Here is a 26,776-nt window from a genome sequence, read left to right as displayed (position 1 = left end):
TAAAATATATGATCTTTCAGAAATAGATAAGGATCATTCGGCCAAAGGAAACTTTTTATGTTAAACTGCACCACAAATGTCTTTTACTCTTCAAAAAAAGACTTTCCTTGCTACACTATGCTAAAAGACTATCAGTATTTATGTGAAAATTCTCAGCTTTCTTTCTCCCATGATTGCCCAAAGAATTTTACTAGTATTTACACCGTAAACATGATGGAATTGTCCTTTATTGCCATAGTTATGGCCGTAAAATGGAATTAATACATTCTGTCCACCAATGGACATTTAGTTTCCATTATATTTTCCTTTTTTACCGCTATCAGCTTGTACTTCTTGTTTTAATTAAATATATCTAATATTATTTTAGGTGAAATCAAGACCTACAGATGGAATGTTCCAAAAAGATCAGGCCCTGGTAAAGGCGACTCAAATTGTAATACCTGGATCTATTATTCTGCAGTAAACTTTATGAAGGTAGCATTCAATTAAAAATGGTAATACGTTACGGAACCAGGTTCTCTGAAGGATCAGTAACCTGGGGATAGTATGTCTGGGCAGTAAAGATATTTGATCATAATAGTATTTTCAGTTTATATTACCAGTTACTGGAACATTCTCAAGAGGTGTTTGTTTCTTGTTGAATAATGATTATGTTTATTTTCTTGTCTTAACATAATAATTACAAGGGGTGATTGATAAGTTTGTGGCCTAAGGTAGAAGGAGTCAATTTTAGAAAACCTAGTATATTTATTTTTCAACATAATCCCTTCCTACATTTACACACTTAGTCCAGCGGTCGTGGAGCATACAGGTCTTAAACCTCCAGAAAGTGTCCACAACATGGGTGATTGATAAGTTCATGGCCTAAGGTAGAGGGAGATGAGGTATACAGCTCTCGTTACATGCACATGCAGTTCAACTCTTTTAGTGATTATGCAGAAAGTTTGAAGTTAATAACTCATCAGGGGTGATTGATAAGTTCATAGCCTAAGGTAGAAGGAGATGAGTTATTAACTTCAAACTTTCTGCATAATCACTCAGAGTTGAACTGCATGTGCATGTAACGAGAGCTGTATAACTCATCGTCTTCTACCTTAGGCCACAAACTTATCAATCACCCATGCTGTGGACACTTTCTGGAGGTCCAAGATCTGTATGCTGTACGACCGCTGGACTAAGTGTGTGAATATAGGAGGGGACTATGTTGAAAAATAAATGTGCTAGGTTTTCTAAAATTGACTCCTACCTTAGGCCACGAACTGATCAATCACCCATTGTAATGCAAAGGCACTGTGCTATGAGATTTTGGAATGTTAATGCTTTAAGTAGCTTCGGAGTACACAATTATTTGTAATTTAGTGTAGAGGTGATAATGTAATTTACTCTGAACAGTTCAACTAATCCGAAGAGGGTGGAGAAAAGACTATTAATATACCATTGTGTGATTTAATAAACCACCCATTTAATAAAAGGGCTAGGAAAAATGCCAATATTTTATTTTTAATTATATTTTTATTTTCTGCTTTATATCAGTGCATTTCCACAGCCTGCACTGCAGCTGGTTTGGCTCTAACACTGTGTAGGAGCTCTGTCTCTCCCTTTATTAAACTGCAATGGAGTTAAGCTATTATAACTGGTTTTGAGTGCTGAGTTATCATCCCAGTGCTTTCTGCTTAAACAAAGCAAAGCTTTGCTTACGTAAATTCCCAGAGCTATGCTGACTACATTTAGTTACCGCTTAAAATTTAAATGATGAACAGCTGCCAAGATACTCAGCACTTTGCTCAAATATAAATTTAAAAGAAAATATTTTGAGAACTCATTGGTGTCCAGCAGTATCGAGACGAAGCAGAAAGAGGCTAACTACTTGGAATTTTATTAACTAAAGTAAATTTTAAATCTAATCTGTGCCAAATCCAGAGCAACTGCACTGTCACGTGTGTTGTATTGATGGGAAATGTGAGTACAGCTCACCGCATTGCCAATCATTTCATCTTCCAAAATTTAGTCCTTCCTCAATCTTGTAATTACTAATTTGCATAATTTATTGCAAAGCAATGTGCAAAGAAAAAAAATGTACCAAGTACTCAATGTTTTATTTCAGGATCTGTACAGTGGGTTGGTTGGCCCTCTGATTACCTGTCGTAAGGGAACACTTGATGATAATGGTAGGAGGAAGGATGTTGATCGGGAATTTGCTTTGTTGTTCCTGGTATATGATGAAACTGAATCCTGGTACCTGAATTACAACATCCGTACGTACCTTAAGATGGATCCAACAAAGTTCAGGAAAACCTATGAATTTGTACGAAGCAATAAAATGCATGGTATGTCAGCATAATAATTGTGAAATTTTTGGAGCTGTGCATTGTTTTACAGAGCTAGCATGTTATATTTCCCCAAAATAATTATTTCAGCAATTAATGGGAAGATCTATGGAAACCTTCATGGACTGACTATGTTCGAAGGAGAAAAGGTTGACTGGTATTTGTTGGGAATGGGGAATAAAGAGGACATACATACCGTTCATTTCCATGCCCAGAGCTTTCTCTATAAGGTAAGCAACTTTAAAGTGATGGAATTTTATATTTTCTCATAGAAGTTGTCTCTACACCAACCAGCTGTGATTTTATCCTTCGTGGATTTCAGAATATTAACGTAAAGTTCAAAATTATTTTTCCGAGGATATAATTTGGTTACTAAAGAGCAAGACAGCAGTCAAACATCCATGCAGAGATGTATGGCTGGAATTTGAGAAGACGTTGTCAACTGTTCCAAGTAATTTTCAAGAATGTGCTCTAATATGAATAGCTCCAAGGCATTCAGCATGGAAATACAGAATTGAGGAGGTACCCACGGTTATGATGGGTTCCTGCTTAGCATTTTAACACTGAAACCAGCTACTTGCCTCACAGCTTCACAGGTTTAGACATTGGCCCAAATCTTGGTGCAAACTATCTGACCTTATTACTAAATTACGTTTGTGTCTGTCTGTTTTAAATATTAATACACACTAATCTCTGTCTGGGAAAGTTGAAGCAGCAATACAGCATAGATTATGTGTCACATAGCTGTTTAAATGTTGAATCAGTAATAAGAGTGGCAGTGGAAGGTCAGCTGGTTATTTCCCAAATCTGTGGCAGTATAAACCATGGATTCGGGATGGACTAAAGATAGAGTGGATTATGAATTAAAGATGAAGCGAGCAGCCAAAGTTGTAATGGTTTTGGGGAGTGAATGAGCACTTTAATAAACATTTCAATTAATTGTATCTAGTAGGCTCTTAAAATAATGAGGAAATACAGTGACGGAATACAGCAGATGTGCCAGAGAGATGAGAGCTTTGGGGAAAGTTGCATTTAATGAAAGGGAGATCAAAATCATTGGACAACGGAATAGAAAAGTTAAAAATTAGTGTAGAGTTTAATATAGCATAAAGTATTGAAATTTTTGTGCTCGATAATTTGGGTTACTGCAGAGATTTAAAATGTTGTAGTGTGGGGTAAAAGAACATAAGCAGGAGAGGCTAGAAGGGAAACTTCATCTGAATGATGACGTCAAAGAAAACACATCTGTAGAGATGCTGGAAGTGCAGACAATAGAAAAATTCAGGATCAATAAAGAATGTTTCTAGACCACTAAAGGAATGGAAGATTTTGTGACAAACTGAACTACAGATGGCAAAGATGCTGTGTTATGTGAAGCAGAGTGAAAGGCAATTGTTTTTAAAATAATGAACAGAGAGTAGTTTCTGAGAGCTAATTGTTCAAAGTATGCACCTTATTAACAATAATTTTGTGCTCGAAAACTTTATCCATTGGAAGCATAATCAGATAATTCATTGATATATTTTTATAGAATATTGGGTGTTTTTTTATAGGTGGAAAATCACCACAGAGCAGATGTGTACGATCTCTTCCCTGGAACATTCCAGACAATTGAAATGGTTGTGTCAAACCCTGGGACCTGGCTGTTGCATTGCCATGTAACTGATCACATCCATGGTGGCATGGAAACTGTTTATACCATCCTGAACCGGATAGGTAAACTCAAGACATATTAGAAAAAAATGTTCCTTTCAATCGTAAATAAAGTATCTTATACTCATTTGAATTTGACACTATTATGTGTGCAGCTGATCAGTTTGGTCCAGATCACAATAAATCAAACAATCATTTGTATTTCTGGGACAAATGTGTATTGAACCTTCACTTGGAAGGAATAATCTTTCTCATGTCTTGATTCCATTTCTACTGATTAGCATTTTAGCAATCTCACTTTTCATGAGGACATACCAGCATTATGACAATAAAGCGTCTTCTTTAGCATGTTGATTTTGGAGAATCTTGTTTTGATAAAGATATAAATAACATTAACCATTTATTAGTGGTTCTGCATTTTCTGAAATGTGTTATCTAGTTTAAATACTTCTGAAGAAGATGATAAAATGAGTTAAAAATTCCTTTATTTTGTTAGTTTATGTGGATCACCATTGACTACTGCTTTACTTTGAACTGTTTACTTTAAAGCAGGGGTTTCTATGCCACAGTCCCCCACCTCTACTATTAATCAAGGTGTCCGTGGACCCCAGGGTGGGAACCGCTGGTTTAAAGCATGATTTTAACCATGATTAGCCAGTTTGAGAATAGGTCAAGGCTCCCAATTTAATCTTTAAGGGAGACTAAAACTACTATCTATGGTTGGGTTAGAAATATCATGTTCTAATCTTGTAAAGTTGTGCGTTAGCTATTTCTCATAAAGAACTGTTTTAAAGAGGGCATATTCTTGTATTGATTATTATCTAAATCAAACTTTATAAATATTCTCTACAACATTTTCCTTCTTGGAAGTTCTATATACTTCTAATGGGCTAAATCAGAAACAGATGAATTGCTCATGCATGCAAAGCAAAGGTTGTAATGCATGAACAAGTTACCAAGCCACTCTGCATTGAGTAAAATCATGTGATCTTTAGTGATTAGAGATAAGAAAAATAAGCAGAAACATGCCAATCCCCAAGTCTCAATTCCCAAACCAACCCTCCCAACCCATCCTCAAGTTTCAATAAGTCTCAATTCCCAACCCCCTCCCCCCGCAACCCACCCCAGGTCTCAATTCGCAAACCAAACCACCCAACCCATCCCCAAGTTTCAATAAGTCTCAATTCCACCCCCCCAACCAATCCCCAGGTCTCAATTCCCAAGCCTCTCCCAACCCATCCCCAAGATTCAGTAAGTCTCAATTCCACACCCCCCAACCAATCCCCAGGTCTCAATTCCCAAGCCTCTCCCAACCCATCCCCAAGATTCAGTAAGTCTCAATTCTCTTTATGGCATGCAAATTTTGGCATAGGAGCAAAAACACCGTTCTGAAATTATCTGGAATTTGACAAACCCACAACTGGACTACTGCAACGAAGAAAAAAAATACCAGTTGCCACCTTAATTGTTGCTGTATCAGCATATTAACTTTCAGTAATAATATTTTGAAACAATTCATGTGGTCAGTGTACTCTATAGTGGAATTATTTAAGTAGTTCCAAGAGTCAACTTTAAAGTCTTAATTGTCAGATTGTAGTTTTCATTGTTCATGACAATAAATTGAATTTTCTATGTTGTCAGGTTGACTGTTCTTTGCTTGTTTATGACAATAATGTTTTTACACAATGTTTAAATGTAATCCTTTTCTAATATACTTTTAGATCTTTGAGAGTAATGTAACAAAGTATTCACTCATTGATACTTTCATGTTTTTAATAGATGATGCAAGGACTACTGTGCAACAGCTGTCTACAGATTCTGCAGCAAATGGTGTGTTCTTGAAATTGAACGGAGACAAATTATAGTTACATTTTTACAAATTTTAAGAAGTGCATGTTCTTCTGGTAGCATTCCTGCCTTTGAGCTAGCTATGCAGGTTTGGGACCCATTCTACATGGCCCTAGTAAAATTAGAGTGTAGTCTCCAATAGGTTTCTTGAGAACTAGGAATGGGATAATTGTGACAGGACAGTTTATGCTAGTAAACTCCATCTGTATTAGCAGTTTGCCTCAGGCCTGGCTGTAAATGGATTGATGAGATTGCCATAACAACCTTGAATATGGGCAGAATTACGTAGGATGATAGTGGAGGTGAGTGGGATGCCCTACTCAAGGCAAGGAACTGTAAACAATGAAGCAGGAAAAAAAAATATCCTTGATTTTTTTTTTGCCCTGGGAAATGGTTGTAGAATTATCTGTGAAATTTGAGTTAGAACTTGTCCGCAAATGCACTGGACAAAAAGATTATGTGCATCCATCTATCAGTGACCTGTAAAACAGCGGGTAGTACTGTTAGGTTCTATTTTGATCATTTATGTAACCCTCTGAGGTCAGTTTCTCTTTTGTAATTGACTTGCTGTGAATAAGGTTTAGAGAATGTTTAAATCTGCCATTAATCTGACAGGGTAGTGATAGGGATACCAGAACCTCTGACTGTGAAAGCAGGAGGAAGAGCACTGCATTACCCAGAGTTCTGGTTCCTCATTTTCACCCTTTGAACTTTGGTGAAATTGTTTCTGGAAGAACATCAGTTGGGGATGAAGTCAACTTTTTCTCTGATGCCCATCACTGCGGACATCAGGAATTGCCTGATGTCCTTTAAAAATGCTATAAACTTTGAAAGATCCTTAACTGGAGGAAGATATTTGAAGACGTTATGCCTTCAAGTTGAAAAACAAGAATGACATTGAAATGCGCTCTAAATCTGTATTTGCATATCTTAAACTACATTGTTCCTGTAAAACCTAAGCCACTTCCCGAAATCCTAATCAAGGGCAGCACAATGGCTTATCTAGTGGAGATGGCACTAGAGATCAGGGTTCAGTCCTGACCTTGTTTGGAGTTTGCACATTCTCCGTGTGAATCCATGGATTTCCTACAGATGCTCTAGTTTTCTTCAACATCTCTGGGGGAAGTTGCTGAGGATGTGAGCAGAACAAAAAGAAGAGGATAGCATAGGATTGGTGTAAACAAGTGGAAGATGGCCTACATGAAATCTATGAGCTGATCAGTCTTTTTACATGTATCTCTGTATGACTGTATGGCTTTGGGATTAAGTAAAACGAGTTGAAGTATTCATACTAAAAATATGAACCAAGTCTATTTGTAATATATACATCTGTGTAATATGCCAAATGTTTAGAAAAATCAAGGTAGAGTGTTGCGTAAATATATATAGATTGGGTTAATGTTATAAGAATAGTTTAGCTAAGATTCACACTCACTATTAAAAAAAATGGGTGAAAAACTTGGCCAAAGATTTTTATTTTGTAATTTGGGAAACAACTTATCATTTTGAATTATCTGTAGTCCCTCCTTTTTTTGCGGTTAATTTGGATAAAAGACAGACGTGTACAATAAAACACTCTTGTTTATTTTTACAGGTGGTACTGCATTAACATTAGACCTCTTTGGGAACAAGCTTGATAAAAAAGAAATCAAATTAATGCTGGCATTGCTTCTCATTACCGGGGGCCTTCTATTGGTAATGGTTTTGGTATTTCTCAGTGTTATTATTTACTTGTGCAGAAGGAAGTCCTATAAACCAGTGACCCATGCTTCATTTCCCATGAATAGAATTTGATTTATTGTTATAGTTGTCGCTGTTTGTTCAGTGTGTTTGAAAACACATTATTTTGTAATTGTATTGATATGAATGGATGTACCTGTATGTTATCTGATAAAGATCTCTCTGATTTAAGGTTTATTTGATTCAATCCAATAACTAAAATCAGACTTCTGAATTGGGGAGAAAATTTTAAAATATATCATATTCAACATAAATGAAATCCCAGGGTAAAATTCTGTTAAAGAGTGTCATGCGAGAAGCCTGTTCTCAAAGTAAACTCATGAGGGTCAATTTTAATTGTATAACCACCTAATACTCTAACCATGAAGTCACAGAGTAAGTTGCTTAAGTAAATGTTGAATTATTATAATCCTGATCTTTTTGCACAAGCTCTGCCCTCAGGCATGATGAGTGGAACTCACCCCATCACAAGGCCTGGGACTTCCTTGGTCCACTCTTATCCACTAACCTTGATGCCATCCCTGATGCTCTGGATGTGAGGCAGATGTGAAATATCACAGTCATGCCCAATGGTTGAAGTTGCAAGACTTAGTGTTTGCTAAACACTTTAAAATTGATCCTATTGATTCAACTGAGGGACCTTTACTACAGGTTCACCATTTCTCCATGTCCAGTGTAATTCCCCATTAATCCCAAATGCTTTTGAGGGCTGGAGTATTTTAAATCTGAGGATTGATGGAAATAGTTCAGATTTGCTTCCTACCTCAGAACAGCAGGAGAAGGTGTCCTAAAGAATAGATGGAGGAGCAGGAGTTGTTTTAGGAAACAAGGAAATGGCCTCTGCCAAGGAAATCAGGCTGGCTAGAGATAGCTATCTGCTGACTACAGCTGGGAAAATGGTGGACAGGAGGCAGTAGGGACGTGGTGTGGAAGAAGCCCCTTCTCAGGCTTAATTTTCACTCAACAAAACACATCTATGCTAGTAGCCTTTTCAATAGGTTTTAAAATAATAAGGGTGGGGAAAGATTGGCACAGATTGCAGCCCCTCCCTCAGGAACTTCTGTTATATCCATGTGATATCGCAGAGCCCTGCAGAGGCACTGGCATAGGATCACAGTGATGACTTGTGCTTCACCCCCTGTGTCTGTGTTACCGCTCAGGGTTGGCAAGAGTCAACCCTCTACAGAAGCAATGACACCGCTGTTGGACATCTTTTGCTTTCCTTTCTCCAGCTGGAGTTGACACAAATAGATTTTTCCTGCCACTGGGAGAGTGGAGGAAAAGCAGCACCAAGACAAGCAGCTATGGACCAGGCTGAGTTGCTGGCTGCTGGCAGAAATAGGGGTCATCACCAGAATGGATCAGAATGTGATTCCATCAGCCAGCACATCTCTCCGTCCACCTTTTGCATTCCAACGGAACCATTTCCCCCACAACTCCCTGGTTTGCTGTTTCATTTCCATCAACACCTCCTCCCCTTTTCACTGCCTCTTCCTTGGAGATGCAGAAGATGCAACAACGGCCTTGCACTCTTTCCTGAGGAAGCAGCGATTTGGTGTCTTCCACTCTGTGTGTCTGTTGTGGCCTCTGTGTTGAGTAAACCCTTTGCAGAACGGCTCCATTTAATTTTCAAGAGTGACGCTGATCTTCACGCTGCCTGTCATTTTAATTTTCCATCCCTCCAACTCCTGGCCTGGCCTCTCTCTGGTTGACTTCTTGCCCCATTCCAGTCAAGTTTAAAGTAAGCTTGAGGAACGGTGTTTCATTTTCCAACAATCCGTGTTACTGCCTTCCGGTCCTGATATTGAATCTGGCAATTTCAGATAAGCTGCCTTCCCAGTTTGTATCTGAGGTGGCCCAATCCAATAAAAGGTCATCAAGCTCAAAGTTAATTCTACTTAACTATATCTGCAGATGCTGCACAACCTGATGGACACCCAGATGTATTCTTTTTGATTTCAGATTTCCAGAACTGCACTGCCAGAGCAGTGGGCAGAAAACAATGTTATTTGTTTTCTTCTGTCCTCTGTCCTCACTCTACTTGCATCTCCTCCAGACAGATCAGTTGTGATTAGCCAACCCTTTCCACTCACTCTCAGGTCGGACATCTACTCGTGCCATTCAACCTCTTGATCTCTACCCTATCACCAGCGTCCCCTTTGTTCTCACCACCCTTCTTCTCTGAGCTTGTCATGTATTTGATTTCTAAATGTTCCTACTGCCAATGAACGATCACAATCCTGCTTCTTTATCCACGAATTCACAAACCTTTTGGGCATTTTGTGGTTTCTTTTATATCAAGTTAACCAAGCAGAAAAATATACTTTGTACTCAATGGTCCCTGCTACTCTTTTACAGGGGCGGCTGCTGATCGCTTGACTGGAAATCAGAGCTTTTAAATTTACCTGACAATTACCTCTGATTACACTTGCACAGTGAAAGAGCAGTCAAACCACCCCACTCGTGTATGCAGTTGACTCAAGAACCATAGCTACATCGGGCTGTCCGCAGCCTTGCCTTTGCAGGACCGAGAAGGGAGCAACAGGAGATGGCAATGGAGAGCAGCCAACTGGTCTTAGACTGGCATGGGACAATTGACTGCCCATTAAGATAGCAATAAATATTTGCTCCATTTTATGAAGTTAAAAACATATATAAATCTAAAAATTAGGAGGCACTTTTTAAACAAATGAGAGCATTCCAGAGTAATCAGGCTGGTAAATCAGTGTAACCCTCCATTCCATTCCAATCCTTATTAGATAGATAGATACTTTATTGGTCTCAACAGAAATTAGTGTCAAAGTAGTATTGAAAGTGCACAGATATACAACTTTACAAATATTAGAAGAGAAGTAAGGAAGAATTAAAAAAAGTAAGTTACCTCAAGCAGTCTAACAGGAAGGGGGGTCATCACTTCCCTGGCAAAAGGTTGACTCATTATAGAGCCTAAAGGCCAAGGGTAAGAATGACCTTATACAGTGCTCTTTAGAGCAGTGCAGTTGCCTTAGTCTAGAGGAAGTGTTCTTCTGTGCAGCCAAGGTGGCAGCAGTGGGTGAGAGGGCATGCATTGTCCGGAATTGCCAGGATTTTCCGTAGGGTCCTTTGTTCTACCACAGCCTCCAGTGTATCCAGTTTGACTCCTATAACAGAGCCAGCCTTTCTAATCAGTTCATCGAGCCTGTTGGCATCACCCGTATTGATCTCATTGCCCCAGCACACCACCACGTAGAAGATTCTACTGTCGACAACGGATTGGTAGAACATCTGAAGGAGGGGCCTGCATACTCCAAAGGACCTCAGTCTCCTCAGGAAGTAGTGGTGACTCTGGCCTTTCTTGTACTTAGCCTTGTATTGGTACTCCACTCAAGTCTGTCATCCAGGTGCACCCCCAGATACTTGTAGGTCCTCACCACATCCACATCCTCACCATCAATAGTAACTGGGAGCAGTGCAGGCTCAGTCTTCCTAAAGTCCATCACCATCTCCTTTGTATTCCTTTGTATTACGCTAGAGAACAATGATAATATCATTGTCTTCTAAACTGTTATCTGCTACCTTTCTTTATCACTGGAGGCAACACATTGTTCTGCTCTTGAAAGAGTGTCTTTCCCTCAACCTTGTCTACATTCCATGCCTACTTCTCCATCCCGCACCGATGACCACTTCTCCCAGCTTCAACCTTTCTCCTTCTCCTCTTCCTGGACACCCTGCTCTGGACCTTTACATTGCTAACTGCACCTCTCCAATTCCAACCTTACTCCTACTGAACGCTGTGCTGTCCACTCCCTCCGCACTAATCCTTACCTCACCATCAAACCTGCAGATAAGTGGGGTGCTGTAGAAGTCTGGTGGACTGATCTCTACCTTGCTGAGGCCCAGTGACAACTGTCAGACACCTCCTCTTACTTACTCCTCGAACAGGACCCCACTAAAGAGTCCTGTCCAATCAGATTCCTCCTTCTCCAGGCCATTGTCTCCCACACCATCACTGACCTTATTAGCTCTGGGGATCTCCGACCTACTGCCACATAATTCCTTCACCCCACACCTCCCGTTCCTACCTCCTACCCAAGATCCGCAAATTCACCTTTCCAGGTAGACCCATTGCTTCTGCTTGTTCCTGCCCCACTGAACATATCGTCATACCTCAACTCTGTTTTATCCCCCCTTTTTCTTTCCCTTCCTACCTACATCCGTGACACTTCACACGCTCTTGATCTTTTCAATGATTTCAAGTTCCCTGGCCCCGAACCACAATGGATGTTCAGTCCCTATACACCTCCATCCCCCACCAGGAAGACCTCAAAGCTTACCGTTTCTTTCTGGACACCAGACCCAACTAGTGCCCCTCCACCACCACTCTCCTCCATCTAGCGGAACTTGTCCTCACTCTTAATAATTTCTTCTTTGGCTACTCGCACTTTCTTCAAACAAAAGGGGTAGCCATGGGCACTCGCATGGGTCCCAGCTATGCCTGCCTTTTGGTCAGCTACATGGAACTGACTAAGCCTACACTGGTATCACTCCCCAACTTTTCCTGCGCTACATCGCGACTGCATTGGTGCTGCTCCTGCACCCATGCTGAACTCGTCAAATTCATCAACTTTGCCTCCAACTTCTACCCTGCCCTCAAATTTACCTGGTCCATTTCAGACACCTCCCTCACCTTTTTCAATCTCTCTGTCTGTAAGTCCTGATATCTATTATAATCCCACAGACTCTCACAGCTACCTGGACTATACATCTTCCCACCCTGTTACTTGTAAAAACGTCATTCCCTTCTCTCAATTCTTTTGTCTTCTTTGACTCTTCATCCTAGAACAAAGAAGATGTCCTCCTTAAAAGAAAGGAGCTTTACTTCCTCTATGATCAATGCTGCTCTCAACTGCATCTCTTCCATTTCATGCACGTATGCCCTCACCATCCTCCTGCCACCCCACCAGGGATAGGGTTCCTCTTGTCCTCACCTACCAACCCACCAGCCTCTGCATCCAGCACATAATTCTCCATAACTTCTGCCATCTCCAAGGGATCCCACCACCAAGCACATCCTTCCCTCCCCTCCACATCCTGCTTTCCGAAGGGATCATTCCCTTGTCTATTCATCCTTCTCCCACTGATCTCCCTCCTGGCAATTACTCTTGCAAGCAGAACTAGTGCTTTACCTGCCCCTACACCTCCTCCCTCACTACCATACATGACACCAAACAGTCCTTCCAGGTGAGGCGACACTTCACCTGTGATCCAATTGGGTCATCTACTGTATCCGGTGCTCCTGGTGTGGCTCCTGTACATCGGTGAGATTGTATATCTCGATGTCAATTGGGAGACTGCTTCGCCGAGCACCTACGCTCTGCCAGAAAAAGCAGGACATCCCTGTGGCCACTCATTTATAATTCCATTTGCCGTTCCCATTCCGACAAGGCAGTCCACGGCCTCCTCCAGTGTCACAATGAGGCTACACTCAGGGTGGAGGAGCAACACCTAATATTCCATCCGGGTAGCCTCCAACTTGATGGCATGAACATTGATTTATTGAACTTCTGGTAATTCCGCCCCCCGCCCCACCCATCTCTTTCACCATATCCCATTCCCATTTCCCTCTCTCACCTTGTCTCTTTACTTGCCCATCACCTCCCTCTGGTGCTCCTCCCCTTTTCTTTCTTCCATGGCCTTCTGTCCTCTCCTATCAGATTCCCCCTTCTCCAGCCCTACATCTCTTTACCCCCAGCTCTTTATTTCACCCCTCCCACTCTCCCGGTTTCACTTATCACCTTGTGTTTCTTCTGCCCCTCCCCTCCCCCTTCTTACTCTGAATCCTCATCTTTTTCTGTCCTGTCCCGATGAAGGGTCTCAGCCCGAAACATCGACTGTACTTTTTTCCATAGGTGCTGCCTGGCCTGCTGAGTTCCTCCAGCATTTTATGTGTGTTGCTCGGATTTCTAGCATCTGCAGATTGTCTCCGGTCTGTATTCAGAGAATAGTCTGAGGGATTCATAATCTGAAGCAGACAGTAATCTATCCAATTCTTTGGTAAGTGAGGCCTGGGCCTGGGCCTCGTTCACATGCCCACTCGCTGGCAGGAATGATGACACATCTGGCTAGAGGGTATTAGAATACACCAGTACCACACAGGAGCAGGCTCTTGGCAATAAATACTCCTGTTTGAGTGCTGTTAGGGGGGGACAGCCTACCTGGGGGAAGCAGCAGTGCCTCTGGCATAGAATCTGGCCCTGTGGCTCAGAAGAGTACGGAACTGAAGAGGATGGCAGCAGTAACAGGGGACTCTATAGCCAGGGGGACAGATAGATGATTCTGTGGACACGATAAAGAAACACAGATGGTAATTTGCCTCCCAGGTGCCAAGGTCCGCGATGTTTCTGATTGCATCCACGATATCCTGAAATGGGAGGGTGAGCAGCCAGAGGTCATGGTATGTATTGGTACCAATGATGGTGGAAAAAGGGAGGTGGTCCTGAAAGCAGAATACAGGGAGTTAGGAAGGAGGCTGAGAAGCAGGACCTCAAGGGTAGTAATCTCAGGATGCTGCCTGTGCCACACGACAGTGAGTATAGGAATAGAATGAGGTGGAGGGTAAATGCGTGGCTGAGCGGGGGCAGGGATTCAGATTTCTCGATCATTGGGACTTCTTCTGGAGCAAGTGTGACCTGTACAAAAAGGACAGGTTGAATCCGAACTGGAGAGGAACCAATATCCTAGGAGGGAGGGAGGTTTGCTAAGGCTATTGGGGAGAGCTTAAACTAGGTTTTCAGGGGGATGGGAACAGAAGTGAAGAGGCAGAGGATGGGGTGGTTGGCGCACAAGTAGAGACGGCTTGTAGGGAGTTTGTGAGGAAGGAAAAGCGGATGATAGAGCAAAGGTGCACTCAGTCAGATGGTTTGAGCTGTGTCTATTTTAATGCAAGGAAAATCATAAACAAGGCAGATGAACTTAGAGCGTCGATCAATACATGGACCTATGACATTGTGGCCATTACAGAGACTTGGATGTCTTGGGCAGAAATGGCTGCTGAGTGTGACGGGCTTTAGATGTTTCAAAAAGGACAGGGAGGCAAAAGAAGTGGGGGAGCAGCATTGCTAATCAGAGATGGTATCGTAGCTGCAGAAAAGGAGGAAGTCTTGGAGGGACTGTCTACTGAGTCAGTGTAGATGGAAGTCAGAAACAGGAAAGGGGCAAGAACTCTACTCGGTGTTTTTATAGACCAATCCCCTAATAGTAATGGGGGTATCAAGGAACAGATACGGAGACAGATTCTGGAACGGTGCAGTAATAATAGGGTTGTTGTGATGGGTGATTTTAACTTTCCTAATATTGACTGGCATCTCCTTAGAGCAAGGCGTTTGGATGGGGTGGAGTTTGTTAGGTGTGCTCAGGAAGGTTTCCTGATGCAATATGTAGATAAGCCAACTAGAGGAGAGGCTGTATTTGATCTGGTATTGGGAAATGAACCTGGACAGGTGTCAGATCTCTTAGTGGGAGAGCATTTTGGAGGTAGTGATCACAACTCTCCTCTACCATAGCACTGGAGAGGGATAGGAGCAGACAATTTGGGAAAGCATTTAACTAGGGTAGGAGGAAATATGATGCTTTTAGGCAGGAACTTGGGAGCAGATGTTCTCAGGGAAAAGCACTGCAGAAATGTGGCAAATGTTCAGTAGCATTCTACATAGGTATGTTCCATTGAGGCAGGGAAAGGATGGTAGGGTAAAAGAACCATGTGCACAAAGGATGTAGGAAATCTAGTTAAGAAGAAAAGAAAAGCTTACAAAAGGTTCAAGAAACTAGGTAGTGATGGAGTTCTAGAAAATTACAAGGTTGACAGGAAGGAGCTTAAGAATGAAATTAGAAGAGCTAGAAGGGGCCATGGCGAGCAGGATTAAGGTAAACCACAAGGCATTCTTCAACTATGTGAAGAACAAGAGGATGAGCTGTGTGGGAATTGGACTAATCAGATGCGCTTGTGAAATGTGTGCATGGAATCAGAGGAGGTAGTGGAGGTACTTAATGAATACTTCAGTACTCACCAGTGAAAAGGACCTTGGCAATTGTGGGGATGACTAACAGTGGACCGAAACGCTTGAGTGTATAGACATTAAGAAAGAGGATGTCCTGGAGCTGTTGAAAGGTATTATGTTAGATAAGTCATTTGGACCAGAGGGGATGTACCCCAGGCTACTGTGGGAAGTGAGGGAGGAGATTGCTGAGCCTCTGGTGATAATCTTTACATCATCAATAGGGACAGGAGAAGTACTGGAGGATTGGAGGGTTGCAAATGTTGTTCCCTTGTTCAGGAAAGGGAGTAGAGATAACCCAGGAAATTATAGACCCCCCCCCAAAATTGTTGGAGGAGATCATGAGAGGCAGGTTTTATGAGCATTTGGAGAGACATAATCTTATTAGGGATAGTCAGCATGGCTTTGTCAAGGGCAGGTCGTACCTTATGAGCCTGATTGAATTCTTTGAGGATGTAACAAAACACATTGAAGTTAGAGCAGTGGATGTAGTGCATATGGATTTCAGCAAGGCATTTGATAAGGTTCCACTTGCTAGGTTCATTCAGAAAGTAAGGAGGCATGGGATCCAAGGGGACCTTACATTGTGGATCCAGAATTGGCTTGCCCACAGAAGACAAAGGATGGTTGTAGATGGTTTGTACTCTGCATGGAGGTCAGTGACCAGTGGTGTTCTGCAGGGATCTGTTCTGGGACCCCTCCTCTTTGTGATTTTTTTTTAATAAATTACCTGGATGAAGAAGTAGAAGGGTGGGTTAATATATTTGCTGATGGCACAAAGGTTGGGGGTGTTGTGGATAGTCTGGAGGGTTGTTAAAGGTTACAGCGGGACATCGATAGGATGCAGAACTGGGCAGAGAAATGGCAGATGGAGTTCAACTCAGGTAAGTATGAAGTGGTTCATTTTGGTAGGTCAGATTTGAAGACAGAAAATAGTATTAATGGTAAGACTCTTGGCAGTGTGGATGATCAGAGAGTTCTTGGGGTCCATGTCCATAGGACACTCAAAGCTGCTGCACAGATTGACTGTGTTGTTCAGAAGGCGTATGGTGTGTTGGCATTCATCAACCATAGGACTGAGTTCAAGAGCCGTGAGGAAATGTTACAGCTATACAGGACCCTGGTCAGACCCCACTTGGAGTACTGTGTTCAGTTCTGGTCACCTCAATACAGGAAGGATGTGGAAAGCATAGAAAGGGTGCAAAGGAGAATTACAAGGATGTTGCCTGGATTGGAGAGCATGCCTTATGAGAATAGTTTGAGTGAGCTTGGCCTTTTCTCCTTGGAGTGATGGAGGATGAGAGGTGACCTGATAGAGGTGTATAAGATGATGAGAGGCATTGATCATGTGGATAGAGGCTTTTTCCCAGGGCTAAAATGGCTAGCATGAGGGGGCACAGTTTTAAGGTGCTTGGAAATGGGCACCGACCGAGAGGATGTCGTGGTAAGTTTTTCACACACAAAGTGGTGGGTGTGTGGAATGCACTGCTGGCGGTCGAGCTGGAGGCAGATACAATAGGATATTTTAAGAGCCTCTTAGATAGATACATGGAGCTTAGAAAAATAGAGGGCTATGTGCTATGGAAATTCTAGGCAGTTTCTGGAGTAGATTACATGGTCAGCACAATATTGTGGGCGGAAGGGCCTGAACTGTAGATTTCTATGTTCTATATTTTGCCTTAATGCTGAAAATAACGCCAAATCAGATTAAACCACACACATCAAAGTTGCTGGTGAACGCAGCAGGCCAGGCAGCATCTCTAGGAAGAGGTACAGTCGAGGTTTCGGGCCGAAACCCTTCGTCAGGACTAACTGAAGGAAGAGCTAGTAAGAGGTTTGAAAGTGGGAGGGGGAGGGGGAGATCCAAAATGATAGGAGAAGACAGGAGGGGGAGGGATGGAGCCAAGAGCTGGACAGGTGATTGGCAAAAGGGATATGAGAGGATCATGGGACAGGAGGTCCAGGGAGAAAGACAAGGCGGGTGGGGGGGGGGGAACCCAGAGGATGGGCAAGGGGTATAGTCAGAGGGACAGAGAGAAAAAGGAGAGAGAGAGAAAGAATATGTGTATATAAGTAAATAACGGATGGGGTATGAGGCAGAGGTGGGGCATTAGCGGAAGTTAGAGAAGTCAATGTTCATGCCATCAGGTTGGAGGCTACCCAGACAGAATATAAGGTGTTGTTCCTCCAACCTGAGTGTGGCTTCATCTTTACAGTAGAGGAGACCGTGGATAGACATATCAGAATGGGAATGGGATGTGGAATTAAAATGTGTGGCCACTGGGAAATCCTGCTTTCTCTGGCAGACAGAGCGTAGGTGTTCAGCAAAACGATCTCCCAGTCTGCATCGGGTCTCACCAATATATAGAAGGCCACATCAGGAGCACCGGACGCAGTATATCACCCCAGCCGACTCACAGGTGAAGTGTCACCTCACCTGGAAGGACTGTCGGGGGCCCTGAATGGTGGTAAGGGAGGAAGTGTAAGGGCATGTGTAGCACTTGTTCCATGTACAAGGATAAGTGCCAGGAGGGAGATCAGTGGGGAGGGATGGGGGGGACGAATGGACAAGGGAGTTGCGTAGGGAGCGATCCCTGCGGAAAGCAGAGGTGGGGGGGGAGGGAAAGATGTGCTTAGTGGTGGGATCCTGTTGGAGGTGGCGGAAGTTACGGAGAATATGTTGGACTCGGAGGCTGGTGGGGTGGTAGGTGAGGACCGGGGAACCCTATTCCTAGTGGGGTGATGGGAGGATGGAGTGAGAGTAGATGTGCGTGAAATGGGGGAGATGCGTTTGAGAGCAAAGTTGCCAGCATCTCCAGAATTCCTCGTGTTTACGTTACCAAATCAAATTAAATCTCTTCTGCCTATACACTATCTATATCCTTCCCTTCCCTTCCCTTCTGCTTCCTTAACCAGGAGTGGTAGAGTGGACAAGCTCCCATTACCTACTTAATGCTCCCAATGATGTGCATCTCAAATACCCTCTGACAACCAAGTCCAGCTCCTGGCCTTCATGCGTGGCTTAGCTACTAAGCCCAGTGTCAGAAGAAGGGGCAAAGGTGGGTTACTGGCGCCTAAAAACCAGTCGCTTTGAGCAGATGTCAGCCGTGGTTGGCAGCTCGTCTAGGAGAAGGAAAACTGATCTGAAACCTCCAATGCTGTGCAGCTTTAACCACTCATGGGGAAGGCCTCGGGAGTAAACCTTGAGGGAAAATTCCAGAGCTGGAACCCCAAAGGACAACTCCTGGGATGCTGCTGGTACCAAACTGTACCAGTCTCTGCCGTTCTTTGGGTTCATCAGATGCGTAGAAAGGGGGCGCTTGCTCCATGGGTAACAGCTTGCTGTCCATATCGTACTGCCCATGTTTGCATTTGTAGGCAGCTAAGGTGAAATATCCATGGTGAGCTCTGACCGATGGAGGTCTCACTCATCCTTCCACTCCCTGCTTGTTTGTCTAAAATGCCACTTTCATCTCTGCTTACACTACTACCACTGACTGCCTTACCCAAGTGTCTACTATTCTTTAAGAAAGAAATAATTGCTGCCCACATCTATTATAAACTTCCCCACTCTCACCTTAAGTGCATGTCCTCTTGTACTTATTATTTCTACTTTGGGGGGGGGGAAGTCACTTTTTTTGAAGTAAATTGCCGTAAGCGATCACTGCAAGCAATGAAGAAGCGAGTGAAGGCAAAGTGAATTCAGGAGATTCACTCTGCTGGTGCGCTGCAAAATCGACGTGCTTGGAGATGGAGCTGTGCTGATTGGAGCGGACAATTCAGAGGGGAGAAGACAGGATGGAGAAGCCTGCTGCTCAGCCAACTAACCCGGGTATGAGGGTGGATCACTCAAAGCACCGAGCCAGTTTGGAGAATGGCTCCTTCGGCAGCGAAATCCAGGTCTGAAGCAAATTGCTGGGCGGTGTGTTCGAGGCCTGGAGTGATTCACTGACAGTGCAGTGGGTCCTAGTGCAAGGTCCAGACAATTGAAACGCCAGCACAGATAGTCTGGGGACTTCTCCCTCCGTGACGCTAAGGCCCTGGCTGCTGTGCTTCGTGTCCGTGAACTTTGCGGTGATTTGCCCAGCTAATATGATTAAATTAGATTATGAGGACATGCAGTCCTCTTTTATTGTCATTTAGTAATGCATGCATTAAGAAATGATACAATGTTCCTCCAGTGTGATATCACAGAAACACAAGACAGACCAAGACTGAAAAACTGACAACAACCACGTAATTATAACATATAGTTACAGCAGTGCAAGGCAATACTGTAATTTGATGAAGAACAGACCATGGGCACGGTAAAAAAAAGTCTCAAAGTCTCTCGAAAGTCCCATCATCTCACGCAGACGGTAGAAGGAAGAAAACTCTCCCTGCCATGAGCTTCCAGCGCCGCAAACTTGCCGATGCAGCATCCTGGAAGCCCCTGACCACAGTCCGACTCTGAGTCCATCCGAAAACTTCGAGCCTCTGACCAGCCCTCCGACACTGAGCACTGAGCACCATCTCTGCCGAGCGCTTCGACCTCAGCCCCGGCCGCCAGCAACAGGCAAAGCTGAGGATTTGGGGCCTTCTCCTCCAGACATTCTCGATCACACAGTAGCAGTGGCAGCGAACCGGGCATTTCAGAAGTTTCTCCAGATGTTCCTCCGTGCTTCTCATGTCTACCTCCATCAAATCAGAATTGTGCATGGCATCCTACTTACAAATACGATATCATTCACCAGAGAGGCCATGCGCGCTGCACCGCCATCTTCTCCTCCCTCCCAATTGATGACCTGAATTCTGAGGCTTTGGGCCTACTCCTGGCTGCCTCGGGGATTTGGATCTAAGGACTCCATTTGGTTCAGAATGTTTCTGTTGTTGCTTGCTTCCATTGTTTGCATGATTTGTTTTGTTTTTTTTTCTCTTTCTCTGTGGACACTGGGGTGTTGGTCTTATTTTTTTAATTGGGCTCTTTTGGGTTTCTTGCTTTGCGAATGCCTGTAAGCAAACAAATCTCAAGGTTGTATAATTTATGCATTCTTTGATAATAAGTGCACTTTGAAACTTCTGGAATTCTGACTATCTCTCCTATCTATACCACAGTTTAAAAACTTATATCAGGTCTCCACTCAGCCTCCAATGCTTCATGTTTGTGCAGCCTCTAAATGCATCAAGTAAGGGTAATGACGTAATTGTAATGGGGGACTTCAGTCAGCAATGGGATTGGGAAAATCAGGCTGCTGTCAGATCGCAAGAGAGGGAATTTGTTGAATGCCTACGAGATGGCTTCTTAGAGCACCTTGTGCTCGAGCCAACTTGGGAGAAGGCTATCCTAGATTGGGTGTTGTGTAATAACCCAGATCTTAATAGGGAGCTTAATGTAAGGGAACCCTTGGGGGACGGTGATCATAATATGATTGAATTCGTACTACAATTTGAGAGGGAGAAGCATAGGTCACATGTATCAGTATAGCAATGGAATAAAGGGAATTACAGAGGCATGAGAGAGGAGCTTGCCCAGGTGGATTGTAGGAGGACATTGGCGAGGATGACAGCAGAACAGAGATGTCTAAAGTTTCTGAATAGTTCACAAGGTGCAGGATGGCTATGTCCCAAGAAGTTGCTCTCAAATGGCAGGGATAGGCAACCATTGCTGACAAGGGAAGTTAAGAACTGCGTAAAAGCCAAGGAAAGGGCATATAAGGTAGCAAAAGTGAGTGGGAAGATGGATAATTCAGAAGCTTTGAAAATCCAACAAAAGGCAACTATAAGAGCTATAAGAAGAGCAGACTAGCCAATAATATAAGGCAGGATACCAAAAGTTTTTTCAGTTATTTAAAGAGTAAAAGGGAAGTGAGAGTTGATACTGGACCACTGGAAAATGATGCTGGTGAGGTAGTAATGGGGGACAAATAAATGGCAGATGAACTTAATGGGTACTTTGCATCAATCTTCACTTGTGAAGGACACTAGTAGTGTGCCAGAGGTCCGTGAGTGTCAGGGAGCAGGTGTGAGTGCCATTTCTATTACAAAGGAAAAAGTGCTAGGCAAACTGAAAAGTCTTAAGGTGAATAAGTCACCTGGGCCAGATGGACTACATCCCAGAGTCCTGAGAGAGGTTGCTGAAGAGATAACGAATGCATTGGTCATCATCTTCCAAGAATCACTTGATTCTGGCATGATACTGGAAGAACTGGAAGATTGCAAATGTCACCCCACTCTTTAAGAAGGGAGGAAGACGAAAGCAAGGAAATAACGGGGCCATTTTGCCTTACCTCAGCAATTGGGGAGGTTTCAGGGAACTTGGAGACTAATGAGAAAATAAGTCAAAGTCAGCATGGTTTCTGTGAAAGAAAACCTTGCCTGACAAATCTGTTACACTTCTTTGAGGAAGTTACAAGCAGAGTGGACAAACGACAGGCAGTGGATGTCATTTACTTCAATTTTCAGAAGGCATTTGATAAGGTGCCACACATAACGCTGCTTAACAAGATAAAATCCTATAGTCTTACAGGAAAGATACTGGCATGGATAGAGGAGTGACTGACAGGCAGGAGGCAGTGGATGGGAATAAAGGGGACCTTTTCTGGTTGGCTCAGGGGTCAGTATTGGGACCGTTACTTTTCACATTGTTTGTCAACGATTTGGATAAAGGAATTGATGGATTTGTGACAAAATTTGCTGATGATATGAAGATAGGTGGAGGTGTAGGTAGTGCTGAGGAAGCAATGTGATTGCAGCAGGACTTAGACAAATTGGAAGAATGGGCAAGAAAGTGGCAGATGGAATATATTGTTGGGAAATGTATGATAATATATTTTGGTAAGTGGAACAACAGTGCAGACTATTATCTAACTGGGGAGAAGGTTCAAACATCAGAGGTGCAGAGGAACTTAGAAGTCCTCGTGCAAGCCTCCCAGAAGGTTAATTTACAAGTTGAGTCTATGGTAAAGATGGCAAATGCAATGTTGGCATTTATTTCAAGGGGAATAGACTATAAAAGCAAGGAGATAATGCTGAGCCTTTATAAGACACTAGTCAGACTGCAGTTGGAGTATTGTCAAAAGTTTTGGGCCCCATTTCTCAGAAAAGATGTGTTGTCATTAGAAGGTGTCCAGATGAGGTTCACAAGGATGATTCCAGAAATGAAGGGGTTAACATATGAGGAGCGTTTGGCAGCTTTGGGCCTGTACTCACTGAAATCCACCGAATGTTGAAAGGACTAGGTAGGGTGGATGTGAAGAGGATGTTTCCTGTGGTGAGGGTATCCAGAACTAGAGGGTACAGCCTCAAAATTGAGGGGTGGCTTTTTAGAACAGAGGTAAGGAGAAATTCTTTTAGCCAGAGAGTAGTGAATCTGTAGAATGCTCTGCCACAGATTGCGGTGGAGGCCAAGTCCGTGGGTATATTTAAGGCGGAAGTTGATAGTTTCCTGATTGGTCAAGGCATCAAAAGATATGGTGAGAAGGCAGGTGGGATTGAGAAGGGGTTGAGTGGGATCTGGGATCAGCCATGATGGAATGGTGGAGTAGACTCGATGGGCTGAATGGCCTAATTCTGCTCCTATATCTTATGGCTTAAGACTCGTACCCTCAAATTCAAGTAGTGTGCTGTTAAATCTCTTCTGCATTCCTTTCAAAGCCTCCATGTCCTTCCTATAATGGGGTGATCAGAATTGTCCTCATCGCTCCAAGTGCAACCTCACCAAAATTTTCTACAGCTGCAATATGACTCCTTTGCTCTTGCACTTAATGTTCCAAGTAATGAAGACAAACATGCATATTGCCTTCCTTAACAACCTATCACTTCCAGGAAGTTATGGAGTGGGACCCCAAGATCGCTCCGCACATCAGTGCTGTTTTGGGACCTACCAATTAACTATTTTTTTTTGGAATTCCCTTACACTTGGAATTGGTTCATCTTTGTCAAATGTACTGAGGTACAGTGAGAAGCTTGTTTTGCACACAGTTCATACAGAATAGATGATTATGCAGTGCATTAAAGTGGAACAAGGTAAACCAATATCAATGCAGAATAAACTGTTACAGCTACAAAGAAAGCTACATTTGACCTCCCAGAGAGCAACACTTCACTCTTGCTCAGATTAACTACTACCCATATCCTACTGATAGCTCGCTATATTGTTTATATTGAAATCCCTTGTACAGTGGAAAGGTGATGACCAGGGACCTAGAGAAAATTCCCCTGTGAGGTGGTTGAATGATGGAAGGTGCTGTGAATTAGGAAGATTAGTAGATTGGGAATTAGGAAGTACTATTTGTGAACGTTTATACGGTGTGTAAGGAAAAGAAGTGTCTCTGTGAGAGGATACGGAAGACACAAAGTGCAGCCAGGTGAAGCTGGATGGCTAGTGAGAAGGTGACGTGGCAATAATAACAATGGAAAGGAAGTGTTTGTCTAAGTGGATACAGGAAAGACACCGTTTCTCCCTAGCCGTTGAGACTGTGCACCGAACTAAATCTACTAGCAATAAGAATAAGAACGTTGCATTGGCATATGGGAATTTTAATGTCATCTGTCCTAACTGCTAGTACCCATTTTTTTTCTCTCTCCTGTTGCCCTGCAGTGATTGCAACAAACTGAAGGTGCTGCTCAGGGAAACGGTGCAACGCTGGAGTCCATCTCAAATTTCCTCCTGTCTGCAATCAGTAACGTTAGAGAAAAAAGCACGCAACATGCCAGACTGGCAACTGATTCCGAACTGCAGCTGAAAAAAATCATCGATCAGTTATGGATTACAGCAAGTGAGCTTTTGCTTTTATGTGCAGGGCAACTTTCCATAGTACTCAATTACATAAGGGATACACAAACAAATGAGAATTTATTTTGTCAATAATCTGAATATACTGTCAATTTGCCCTCAGATTGGAGCATGAAATGCAGTAAATGTATCAAACAATCGTCTCGAATGAATCACATCGGTAATTGTAGAAAAGATCAATATCTTCTCGAATTTTATGAAATTGCTTGATTCCTTTGCCAAGATAAAATAAATTTTTTTTTTAAAATCTGGAAGTGGTCCATATAACCTTTCAGTTTAGTAATGCTGAACAAGGTAAGGGACTATTTGGACTTTTGGGACCCAGTCATCTTCCTGTTGAGAGCAAGTTGCTAGTTCCACTCATCCTTTCTCCATATTTCTGTAGTGTTTGTTATCCACGTTTACTATTAGCAATGCAAACCTCTTTATGCCAAAAATATGTTTTCCTGTGGTGTTAGTTATCATAGATTACCATATCAATACATTCTTCTTATCAAAGTTTCTTCAGTATATCCATGTAATCCCATCCTTCAGACTGTTTGAATAACTATCTTCTGTGATATTTCAAAGGCTTTACAAACTTCTTAAGGCATGGTGCTTGGAACTGGACTCAATTCTCCCTCTACAGTAGACTACTAACTACTTTAAGGACGCTTTTTACTCATTGGGAAGAAATTTGTCCAGCACTAAATTCAGAAGTTGCACCCTGCTTTCAAAACTCAAGCATCAAGCTGTGCATTTAATCTTAATGACCGGGACCAGGTTCTGGGCATGCACCAGGTTAACAAAGCTAGGAACTTCATCGTCTCCTTTGTTAACCTGTCCTGCCAACTTTAATCATCAAGTGACTCCTGATATCCTGAAAACTGAGCTATTTGGCATTCATTCTTTCTCCTTATTGTTCCTCCTGAGGTATAGCACTTCACACTTGTATTAGTTGAACTTCATTTGTCTATTCCATCAGCTTGTTCACGTCCACTTCTAGTCTGTTTGTATTTTCCTCATTGTCTGCTACACCTCCAAGTTCCATGTAATCAGCAGATTGTACATTTGTGCCCTGAACCACCACTCCCCCAACCTCCCTCAATGCCAAGTGATCAATGGATATCAAAAGACATTGTCTGTTCTGTAACTGAGTCTTGGGGAATACCACAGTACATGTTGTCCCAGTCTAACAAGCAGCCGAACACAGCTTTCTATCATGTAGCTCATTTTCTGTGTGTATTACTAATGCATATTTAAACCCATGGATTTCAAATGGATTAACAAGCCAACTAGTTCAATTTTATTGATGCCTTTTGTGTTAAAAAAATTGCATGTAACTTTGATGTATCTTTTTGGACATAATTCTCACTATAACTATCTACATTATTATATTTTCCATGTACTTGGCTAAGGTATTTTAAAAATAGAACATATTCATCACTCCTTAACTAAATTTCTGTGCCACAATATTGGTTTCATTTCATATTTTTGCATTTTGGCAGCTTGTTTCTTGAGAGCCACTCTGTGGAAAAAAAATGCATGCGTTGAGCAGTATTCCAATAATGGGCAGTAATTATCACCATCTTCTTGGGTTTATGCATTTTCCTCTTAAGCACACATACATAGAAATCAGTGAGGCTTTCTGCTTTCTGCTCAGTCTGATGGAAGCTGGGAATCACTACGTTCGGTTTCTATCAATCATTTGGAACTGCAGTGCGGCAGATGAGAAACTATTTTTGTAAATGGATAAAGCTGGTCATGGTTACCAGCTTCCCACAACTGCAACTTGTATTAGTATTCTGACTTGAACATTGTAAAGTGCCTTAAGCATGGGAGGATTATGAAACACAATTTTATATTCAATCATATAAGGTCACACCCAAAGGGGAAGGTTTGCTGGTGTGCCATAAAATAGTTAGTAGTCTACCCTAGAGAGAGATTGTGTCCAATTCTAAGCACCACACTTTAAGAAGTTTGTGAAGCCTTTGACGTGGCACAGAAGATAGTTATTCAAGGAGAGGTGAAGTCCAATGAGGACTACAGGAAATGGCACAGAATTCCAGAAAGCTCACGGAGGAAATTCAAATCAATTAGAACTTTAAAACAAAGCCATTCCTTCTCGGAGACCTGATGTAACTCACAAAGCACAGGGATGAATAAGAATTGATGTGCATTGAAACAGCCAATTCCACATGTTACAAAAGCATAAATGACATTTTTTGTGGAAGATGAGCAGAGGCAGGATGAATGGCTTTAAAGAGATGAGACCTGATGGATGTACTGACGTGGTGTTTGCTGCAGATGCATTTGTAACTGTACCCATATTGGAGGAAGAATGGAAGATGGCTACAGAATAAGGAGTTTTCTTTGGCCCAAACACACACAAAAATTGATCAAATGTTAAGTCACAAAATATT

At 42.5% G+C, this 26,776-nt stretch overlaps 1 protein-coding gene across 2 annotated transcripts in view; it reads left to right on the top strand.

Annotated features, from left to right (window-relative positions):
• Window positions 1–25,816, top strand: part of LOC134349478 (ferroxidase HEPHL1-like) — a 79,180-nt gene extending 53,364 nt beyond the window's left edge. The window contains exons 15-21 of one of the 2 annotated variants that reach the window (XM_063053850.1): window positions 368–474; window positions 2,105–2,327; window positions 2,418–2,557; window positions 3,881–4,043; window positions 5,760–5,810; window positions 7,423–7,523; window positions 24,180–25,816. In XM_063053850.1, coding sequence (XP_062909920.1) covers window positions 368–474; window positions 2,105–2,327; window positions 2,418–2,557; window positions 3,881–4,043; window positions 5,760–5,810; window positions 7,423–7,523; window positions 24,180–24,182 — 788 coding nt within the window. In that variant the 3' untranslated portion in view covers window positions 24,183–25,816. Of the gene's footprint in view, window positions 1–367; window positions 475–2,104; window positions 2,328–2,417; window positions 2,558–3,880; window positions 4,044–5,759; window positions 5,811–7,422; window positions 7,735–24,179 lie in introns of those variants that run through there. The other variant, XM_063053849.1, reaches the window with a different exon arrangement.
• Window positions 25,817–26,776: the final 960 nt, after the last annotated feature.

The sequence above is a fragment of the Mobula hypostoma genome, chromosome 7, assembly GCF_963921235.1.
Source record: "Mobula hypostoma chromosome 7, sMobHyp1.1, whole genome shotgun sequence".
Classification (NCBI taxonomy): Eukaryota; Metazoa; Chordata; class Chondrichthyes; order Myliobatiformes; family Myliobatidae; genus Mobula; species Mobula hypostoma.
This window is presented reverse-complemented; position numbering and strand designations above follow the sequence as displayed.